This window comes from Sminthopsis crassicaudata, chromosome 5 (genome assembly GCF_048593235.1).
Source record: "Sminthopsis crassicaudata isolate SCR6 chromosome 5, ASM4859323v1, whole genome shotgun sequence".
NCBI classification, from domain to species: Eukaryota; Metazoa; Chordata; class Mammalia; order Dasyuromorphia; family Dasyuridae; genus Sminthopsis; species Sminthopsis crassicaudata.
Window position 1 is genome coordinate 70,978,265 of NC_133621.1, and position 10,492 is coordinate 70,988,756.

The following is a 10,492-nucleotide window of genomic DNA, read 5'->3' on the forward strand; positions in this document are numbered from 1 at the left end:
TGGGGGATTATGTGAACAGACCACCTGTAGGGCATTCATAGCTCTTTTCTATAATGCTTCAACCCATGCCTTGCTGCCTGTAGTCTGGCTAACAATGCAGGGAAAATCTGTTTAAAAGGCTGCTCTCCCTTTTCCCTCTGGTGTTCACTAACTGTTACAAGTCTTCCTCTCTCTCTCTCCCTCTCCCTCTTTTTTTTTTTTTTTTTTTTTTTTTTTTTTTAAGCAAAAGTCCCACATACCCTTAATTGAAGAACTTTAAGGCTCCATGGTGGCCAATTGGTCTGCAACAAGAGGAACCCAGCAGCAGGGAAAGAAACTTCAGACTATACATCACATTTGGAGAGGAGAAAAGATCAAAGTTTTTCCAACTCAAAAGACCAAGTTCCCTACAGATTAACCCTATTCATTTAGCTCCTCTTAAAGGAATGATGTGCTGAGCCACTGGGCAGACAGGTAAAAAGTTCAACAATTGCCAAAGCATTCTTCTGCTAATTCAACAGCCTTCTGCTCAAATAAATTAGCTTAGTCTTGACAGAGGAACAATACCTTTTCTCTTAGAAAAGAAGTACATTTGATATACACAAGTATGATAGGTTATTAAGATGTTAACCCGTTAGTTTAATCCATTAAAGAGAGCTGGATCTACCTACCACCAGATTTCTGGTGGCTTATACCGTAAAGTGGGATCCATGGGTTTTTAAAACATTAACATTCACACATCAGTAGTGTGAAGACCCTGTAATGGCAGGGGTTTAGAAAAGCATAGACAACAGAAATAAAAGTGTAGGGATTTTAAGTTTAGTCCTATTTTACTAGGCAAATAACAGAGCCTAAGGGAAATGACTGCCTTACATGTATTCAGTTTACACATTTTAATTACTATCATGATTGTCATTAACCAAAGAACAGAATCGAGCTATTGCAACAAATCCCATCATTTGGAGAGTGCAAAAACTCAGCTTTGACTCCAGCTAAACTGTTTACTTTGCAAACAATTGCCGAGTTGAAAGTTTCTTAATAGAGGCAATGTTTCTCCAGGCCTCAGAGCAGTGTACATTCCTTTACTTATGTAGAAAATTATAGTTGCACGATGCTTTCCTTACTCTTCAAAAAGTAGTTGAAAGAGTAACAGTTTAGAACGGGCAGGGGGAGAGGGCAAAGCTGAAATCATTTATCAAAAGTCATTTTATTGACAAAATAGAATAGTCATATTTGTTCTTACAGGGGTAGCCTCTAAACTTTTTACAAAAAAATGTACAGACAGTATATCTTTTGATATGTACATATTTTACATATTTTTACAAGTTAACAAATAATTATATAAATACATCCTTTAATGTAAGAAACCCGTATTTACTTGGGGTGTATAATTAAGACATGGTTTTGTTTGTTTGTTTGTTTAAGGCATTAGCCTGGTCCTTGAGAAAACCCAAACCTTGCAGTCCCATTAGAGCGAGATCATCTCTCCTCTGGGATGTGTTAATCACGAGAGTTTATGGGAGAGAGTGAATGTAGGTGTCCGGGGAGAAGGAAGTCACAGCCTTCAAACGTGTGCTGCACTTTGGGTTTTCCAGGCCGAACACAGGACCAGGAGTGAAAGCTTCTTGCCTTCCGTTCCAGAGATTGGGCCGAGTCCGCCCTTCTTTGCCAACAACAACAACAAAAATTAACATAGCCTTGCAGTAAGTTCCTTGCATATAAATGGCGGAGAGAGGGGGAGGGAGGGGAGGTGGTCGGCGAGTCTTCAATGCCAGGTACATTGTTCTAACCCAATCATTTAAGTCCCGGCTAATGGACACCATTAAGACTTCATTATCATGCTAATAGCAATCAACAGAGGCGAGGGGGGGGCGGGGGGTGGGAACTTCAGACAGTCAAAGGTCCCTTCTCCCCAATTCTTCCCGCCCCCGCCTAGTCCTTTTCCGCGAAGTCCTCTCCTCTGGCCCACAGCCGCCCCCCTTCTAGACCTGGGATAATGGCATTTGTTTGGGATAGGACACCGAGCTGGCGGTGCCCGATCTCCACGTCAAGCCCGTGCTGACATCGCTGTACATGGAGCCCCCTCCTCCCATTCCTCCGCCTCCCACTCCTCCTCCCCCGCCGCCGCCTCCCCCTACTCCTCCTGCTCCTCCTCCCCCTCCTCCTCCCGCGCCCACGGCTGCGGCGGCGGCTCCTGCGCCCGGGCCGGCTCCCTTGCTGGCCCAGCAGCAGCGGGTGCACAGGGCCCGCCACGACTCGAGCGTCTTTCCCGACCAGACCCAGACGCCCGAGGTGATGCCCACCACGAGGCACATGAAGTACTTGAGCATGAAGACGGCGTAGTCCGGCCGGCGGGCCTGGTCCGGCTGCAGGTCCCGCAGGCAGGGGCAGTTGTGGGTGGCCTCCCAGCGGGGGCGGTTGTGCTGCTCGTAGAAGAGGCAAGCTACCACGACCGCGGCGGGCACGGTGTAGAGCACGGTGAAGAGGCCCAGGCGGATCATGAGCTTCTCCAGCTTGTGCGTCTTGGTGGGGCCTCCCTGCTGCTTGATGACCGAACGGATGCGGAAGAGCGACACGAAGCCGGCGAGCAGGAACATGGTGCCGATGAAGAGGTAGATGACCAGCGGCGCCAGCACGAAGCCCCGCAGGTTGTCCAGGCTCTGGTTGCCCACGTAGCAGATGCCGGCCACGGGGTCGCCGTCCACCGAGCTGAGCGCCAGCACCGCGATGGACTTGACGCTGGGCACCAGCCAGGCGGCCAGGTGGAAGTACTGCGAGTAGCCCGCGATGGCCTCGTTGCCCCACTTCATGCCCGCCGCCAGGAACCAGGTGAGCGATAGGATCACCCACCAGATGGAGCTGGCCATGCCAAAGAAGTAGACGAGCAGAAAGACCACGGTGCACAGCGCAGGGCCCGTAGTCTCGTAGCGCACGTGCTGCTCCACGGCGCCCAGCTCCTCGTACTCGCCCCGCCCTCCGGGGCCCCCGGCGGCCCCCGCCGCGGCCCCCGCGGCCCCGGCCCCGCCGCCCGCCCCGCCCGCGCCGCCAGCTCCAGCCGCCCCGCCGCTGCACGCCACCTTCTCGTGCCCTGCCACCAGGCGCACCAGGTAGCCGACTGAGACGAAGAGGTAGCAGGCGGAGAGGAAGATGATGGGTCGCTCGGGATACTTGAAGCGCTCCATGTCAATGAGGAAGGTGGAGACAGTGGCGAAGGTGGAGACGAAGCAGAGCACAGACCAGAGGCCGATCCAAAAAACGGTGAAGGCGCGCTCGTCCTGGCTGAAGAAAGGGTTGTGGCAGGGCAGGGCGCAGTTGGCGATCTGCCCCGTCTTGACCCGGTTGTACAGGGGGTGCCGCTCGCTGGACACCGACACCATGGGCGCACGGCACTGGCAGCCGGGCTCGCAGGGGGAGGAGCCGCCGCCGGCAGCCCGGGATTTCCCGCCTCCGCCCCGGGCCGGGGGAGCGGGAGCCTCCGAGCTCTTGCCGCCGGCGCCCCGGTGCGGGGGCCGGCCCCCCGAAGGCCGGTGGTGCCCGGAGCCCGGGGGCGGCTGCTCGCCAGGCAGAGGGGGCGGCGGCGGCGGCGGGTGATGGTGGTGTGGCTGGCTGGGCGAGGCGGTGGTGAGGTCAGTGCGGTTGTAGTCCATGCACAGGGTGTCGGGGTTGCCCTGCTCGGGCAGCCGGTCACAGCGCATCCGGTCCGGCCAGGCGAAGCCGTACTGGCGCATGAGCGGGGCGCAGCCGGCCTTGGCTCGCTCACACACGGAGCGGCAGGGCGGCAGCGGCTTCTTGTAGTCCTCCAGGCAGATCGGCGTGTACATGCTGCACAGGAAGAACTTGAGGTCGGGAGAACACTGGATCTCCACCAGGGGCCAGAACTGGTGCACCTCCAGGCCCGCTTCGTCCTGCGTGTCGTGGTTGAACTGGTTGGGCATGTAGGTGTAGTTGTAGCCGATGCCCTTGCACAGGGGCACGGTGATCTCTTGGCACGACAGCTCCTTGGCCGAGGCGGCGGCCGCCCCGCTGGAGCGGTGCAGCAGGGAGAAGGCAGCGATCAGGGAAGTGACTTCCAACAGGTAACTCCACTCCATACTTGGCTCCTCGCACACGGCCCAGTCGGCGGACCCGCACACCTCCTAGTCCTCCAAGTGTCCCTCTCGCCACGCCAGCTAGATCTCCCCAAACGTCTCCCCGCTCCGCGGGAACTGCTGGAGGGGTGGAGAAAGGAGAGAAAGAGGGAGGGAGAGGGGGAAAGAGTAGCCTGGCGAGCAAGCCCCGTAACGAGTGCCTTCCAAGCTTCCCCCAAGTACCAGCGGGGGCTGCGCTCCTCTCGCAGGTCCCTCCCCCTGGCCCTCTTCGCAGGATCTCTGGCTTCTCCAGGGAAAAGTGGGCTGTAAACGGAGCTGCCGATTGCGCCCCCTTAGCCTCCCCCGTCAGTGGCTAGTATCAAATCTTACAGTCCGAGAAGCTGGATGAGGAAATCAATCCAAATCTCCCTCCCTCCCTCCCCCCTGCCCCCCACCCGCCTCAAGTCTCAGTAGCGGCTCCTTTCCCCGGGAGCCAGGGGCGGGGGGAGAGAAAGCGCCACCCCCGCACTCCCCCCCCTCTCCAAGTCCCACAGCAGTTCCTTTGCGGCTTGGAAAAGAGTAAATCGAGAGGGAGCAAGAAAAGCACTGCAATCCTCCCCGGGGGGTTCTTTTCCCCTTACCCCCCTTAAAAATTTTTCAGGTCCAGTTTCAGTCCGCCCGGAGGAGCGTTTCCAGTCGCAGTCTCATGGTCCTCCTGCTATTGCACTTGCTTTTTTTTTTTTTTCCTCTTCTTTCGGGCCGCAGCCACTTTTTCTCCGGCTGCTTCTGGGCTGCCCCTGACTTTGCTGAGCACACAAGGTGGTGTGGCAGCAAGTTTCGCCTTCGCTCCCCGTGATGCAAAGTCAAGATGGCTGAGCAAATATATAAACTCCCTGGGTCCCGGTGTTAGTCTTTCCAGCTCTCTCTGCCCCTTAAGAACAGCCCAAGACCCGCAAACAAATTTCCCCTCCTCAAAGCCGAGCCGCCAAGCAGGGTTTCTCCGGACTCTGCAGCGGCTAGTCTTCTGCACTAGCTGCAGCTCTGCTCTCGGCCGGGTGCGGGCCAAATGGATCTCTCCCCCAGGTCAAAGTCGTGGCGGTGCTGCTGAGGGACGCGCCGGCGCGTAAGCAGACTGGCCCCGCGTTAAAAAAACAAACTAGCAAAACAAACAAAAAAAAAAACCAAACACCCGAGCTTCTTCGGCTGCTGCTGCTGCTGCTGCTGCTGCTGCTGCTGCTGCTGCTACTGCTGCTACTGCTATTGCTCCTCCTGCTGCCGCTGCCGCTGTCTCCTCCGCGGGAGCAGCGCCCTTTGCACAACTTCCCAGTCTCCAGCCCCCGCTTGCTTCTAGCGGCAGCCTCATGAATATTTATACGAACTGACTCAGTCTCCGCCTCCTGGGTTAAGTCAGCCTATCTTTCGGAAGAGGGGGCGGAGACTTAGGACTCTCAAGTCTCAATCCCACTTAAGGAGGTTCTCTAGAATACTGACTCTGGGCTTGTAAGACGTCCTTGCAGACTTTTGAGATTGCGATCTGGGGCGGGTCGGTGTTGGGTTAGAGTAAGGGGTGCTGGGGGTGTGGGAGGGTGTGCGTCTTTCTCTTGTTGAAGCTGTGGTTTTCCGGAGGGAAGCCGGGAATCCGCCTCCTAAACTGCATTGAAAAAAAAAAAAAAAAAAAACAACCCCCAAAGCAACAGCAAATCAAAGTATCCCTCCTTTCTCTTCTGTAGGTATTTCGCTGGTTTGCATCTTTCTCTTACTTTGCATCCCCGAGAAGTTCTGTCTGCACCCCGAGTCCTTGGGTCGTAGTTTCTGGATGAGCGTGACCTTGGCCAGCTTCCATCTCACAAGTACCGCGTTAATAAAGTTTCTTTATCCAGACGTGAATGAAGCTGTGTCAGTGGTCAGTGGGCTGTTGCTCTGATATCTTTTGGAGAAGGCTACGGAGTTGTATGTGCGCTTCCCGCACTGAGTGAAACAGCCTTAAATGGCAAAGCTTAGGAAGTTTCTGCGGAGTAGAAGGGCCTGGCCAGGTGAGTGCAAAGGACTTTGGGGTGGAAGGGGGCTAACTCTGTACCCCTTTACTTTAGAGAACTCAGATTTCTTTTTTTCATTCTGGTCCCAACGGAGTTGTCCTTAAGGATCTTAGTAGATGTGGCTTGGGGTCACCGCGAGAGTGACCCTGGGGTCATGGTCATCTGGGGGAGTTCATCGGATAGGACTTCTAGCTGTGGTCTCTGCCATTAAACTGAACTTGGTGGAGTCCCAACCCCTCTGAACCTCGGTTTCCTCCTCATTAAAAACGAGATAGTTAAGTTAGGTAACTGCCAAATTGACTGTCAGATCAGACTTTTTGGATCAGTCTACTGAAAATTGGAACGAACATTTGGTAGTTTGTATTAGGTGCTGTTATCCATAGGGAGAAAGAAGGATTTGGAGGGGAAAGTAGGGCTTGTGATTTAGGGCACACACACACACATATACAAAGAGGTATGCACAATCTGTACAGACTTACTGCCCCATAATATTTGTGACATTGCATAAAAGTATATGTGCAAAACTGAAATCACTGCAAAATATTCTCTCTCAACACCCAACCCCTTCCATCACGACTGGTTTCAAAAGCACTTTGTCCCATAGGCAGATGGAAACCCTTGCCTGGTCCTGGATGCCCTGTGAATCCACCCTCGCTGGTCGGCACTGTGAAACTCCCTCCAGTCGCTGAAACAAACTTTTGCAAGCACATCTGCATTATACACCCGCATCATAAACACACACATGTTCCATGCCTACATGTGCACATCGGGCTAACCTAGATTCCGAGTCTGACTTCGCCAGAGCGTCCCCTTTCTCCTCACCCCACCATTTATTCGGGTCAGCCAGACATGCGGAGAGGTGAGACAAGACTTAGCCTGGGGGGGGGGCGGGGAGCAGGACGGGCTTTAATTCCTGATGTCTGTACTTGGGGTAACGGGGACCTTACCTACCGCTTGCTAGTGTGCCAATTAACCCTTCCCCTTGCTAACTCCTCCAACCCACCTTAAGATAAGAGAGCAGGGAGTGGGGTGGAGGGGCAGGCTGCCTGGCAGGTTCATTTACGCTTGTTAGGACGTCCCGGGGGGTTGTCTTACTCCTAGAATGGAGTGTTTATTTTTTAATTGATGTGCTGTTTCATTTAGCGCTTGTATGGAGCTCATGCTGGGGCTGTAATTACTGTAATCTCAGGAACAAGCATTTCAGTTAGCCAGGAGGGTGGTAAAATACTTTTTTTTTCCTTTTTTTTTTCTTTCTTTTTTTTTTTTTTTGGTTGCTAAATTTTTGCTATGTGTCAGGTTTCAAATCAAAAATATAAGTAGTGTTAAAAAAAGTTGTCTGTAGGGAGAGTGTATGTGGGGGTGGAAAGAAAAATTAAAGGTACATCTGAGGGCAGTGCAGACTTTCCCCCCATTTTAAAAACAAACAAATAAAAACCCTCAGCACTTGTCATAAAACAAACAAAAAATCATAATTAACAGCATTTATAAAGTGCTTGAACTGATGGAATCTTTGCCTTGTGCCTTCTGCTTTCAGTTGCTTAGCTCAGCTACCTCCTTCTGCAGGGTATTCTTAATGGGTAAAATGCTTTTATTTTGGTAAAAGTTCTGAGTTTTCACTAAGGATTATAGAAATACTCAATACTCACCACCTTTTATTACTGCTTTTTTGTTGAAGGGTAGTTTAGGATATTACCAAACTTCTCAGATGGGTGGAGGGATGGATACAATTCCTTAGGAATCAAAGCTGCCAGGTTTTCAGAAGCCATTGACTAACCAAAACAGTAAAAGCAGATGTACTGTCTGCAGAGACTACCTTTACCTGCAGTAAGTAGCTTTAGAGTTGATTTGATTTTCTCTTTCTTTTTTTCCCCCTCTTCTTTAAACTCAGTATATGTTTCCATTTTGTAGAAGGTATTCAGAAAATCACATACTTGTAACTTGTTGGAGGAAAAAAATAGTTATTCTTAGGAAGATTGAGCCACAAGGTGACAGGTACGATTCTGATATCATCTGCAGTGGCAATTATAAAATAACCTTTTACACCCTGCTTGGACACTGCATTGCAGAGACAGCAGATGTGAGGTGCTGGTTTCCAAAAGCAACACAGATGCTGAAAAGTTTCCACTGCTCTATTTCAGCAGGAAAATGTCAACTACTAAAGGTTAGAGTTACAGTATGTGAATCTATATGAATCTACCAGAATTTTGGAAGAAAAGTCTTGATATTTTTTCAACTCAAGTTGAAAATGGTTGCTTTTAGCTTTAACTATCAGATTTAAACTTGCTTTTTTTTTGGAAAGTAAATCCAATCATCCAAACCATTAGAGATATTAAACTGTTACTACAAGTTATCTTAAATATGTTGAAAATAGAAGCTACAGTATTCTAATGCATATGACTTTTTGAGTTTCCTCTAAGCTATGAGGTTCCCTATCCATTTGTCAGAGTAAATGTTCAAAGAAGAGTTGCATTTCAGGCTAGAACATATAAAAATACCTCTTCGTTACTGTTAATTTTAAAAAAATTATCATATTTGAAAACTGAAATTAAACAAGGTTATTTAATATAAACTATTTGTGTATGAGAAAATGAAGGGTTAACTAAAGGAAACCAGAGTAATTTAGGAATGATAGAAATTAAATATCCTTTTAAGTATAGCAGTTCTATGGAGGAGGGGGAGAAAGGAGGAAGGAGAGGAATAGCTTTACACAGTGAAAAATAAGAGAACAGTTCCTATAGAAATATCTGAACAGATGTCTATTGACTAAACTTCATACAAACATAGAACTAACACATGAACTTAAGGGTCTATTTCAGGTAGGATCACTTTTTGCAGAAGTATTGATTGTCAAATTAGATAAGATTCAATTCCACATCTCCAGCTGTCACAAGTGTAAGAAACTTTTGAAAAAATATTTTTTTCTTACTAAACAGCAAGATACTAAAAATTCACTATTGAAAAATGTATCCCAACATTTAAATTCCTTTTCAAGTACACTTCTATCATATATCTTTTTGTGAAATAAGGTAAAATAATATTGCCTAAATATTAAATCTCTTGAATGCAACTTCTGGGGTATCTCACTTAAAAGATCATTTATTTCTTCTAAAGGTAATTTTTCTGGAAGAATTAATAAACACTATTTTGGAAGAATATAAATTGTTATCAAGTAATTTTCTAGTATTTTAAAATCTGAGTTTGGGGAGGTATGATTTGTTTGTTTTACTATTTATTTCAAATTATAAAAATGAACTTGGCTTTTTATTATTTAGCCTTTCTTGCACTGATCATAAAATCTGTTTCTTTTCCTTTCTTTTTCTTTTCTTTTCTTTTTTTTTTTAAAGCAATTTCCTCAATAAACCTGGAGAAAGGTATCACCACAAGAAGGTACTCTGTTGCTGTGGCTGCGGGTGCCAGGTGAAGTTGAGAATTGAAGAAATGTATAGCTAATTGACGAACCAAAAAAAAAAGTGGTGAGAATTGAATTGGCAGGATAATTGGTATAATTATCTTTCCATTCACTTTTCAACTGTATTAGGCAAAAAGAAGTTTGGAGACTTAATTATTTGGATAGTAATTTCAATTCTCCATATTACATAGGTACCTAGATATTTGATTTCAAACACAAACACACATGTGATATATTTAAAATAATACATTTTTAGAAACTTTAAAAAATACATATTGAGATTATCAGTTCAGTGTAGGTAAACACTATTCTCACTTAGATGAAAATGTTTTGCATAAATTAGTGATTGCCTTTACTAACTCTTTTGTTTTATGTAGAACATGAAACATATTTCTAGAATCCATAATCTACTCCCCAAATTAAACTACACGATAATATTGGGTAGTGCCCCCAAATCCCTTAGTGGACAATAATAGACAGTTATTTGCTAGAAATTAACCTTCAGATGATGAAATGTGTGAAACTCACACATATTCAAAGAAGTCTAATTGAGATATTTTTCTTTTCCTTTCTAATATCCTTCTAATAGTTTTAATACAGTGGGCATTCCATAAATACAAATTTATTATTCATGTTAATATGATGTTAAAATATAAATTTATTTTCTTCTATATGCTTTATTTTATTTTTAGGCATCCTTTAACATAGTTAAGCTACTTTTAGAAAGAGGGTGCTATAAATGTATTTTTGGTCTGCTTTTTATGAGAAAAATTTCCAGTGGAATAGAAGGAAAAAAGTTACGACTATCCCCTTCTTAAAGTCCTATTCTACTTTAAGTTTATAGTAGGGATTTTCAAACTTTTTGAAGGTAAAACTTTAATGTTAAAGAAGTTAATGAATCATAAGATCAGACAATTAATTTTGAATTACATATTTTATAAGAAAGTCAATAAAATACATAGTTACAGAAGACAAGATAAAAAAAATAAAAAGAACCGAAC

At 47.0% G+C, this 10,492-nt stretch overlaps 1 protein-coding gene across 1 annotated transcript; it reads right to left on the reverse strand.

Annotated features, from left to right (window-relative positions):
* Positions 1-857: 857 nt before the first annotated feature.
* Positions 858-5,413, reverse strand: FZD8 (frizzled class receptor 8). The gene has a single exon (XM_074267114.1). It carries the CDS (start codon positions 4,068-4,070, stop codon positions 1,962-1,964), a length of 2,109 nt encoding a protein of 702 aa, XP_074123215.1. The 5' UTR covers positions 4,071-5,413; the 3' UTR covers positions 858-1,961.
* Between the last annotated feature and the right edge of the window lie 5,079 nt (positions 5,414-10,492).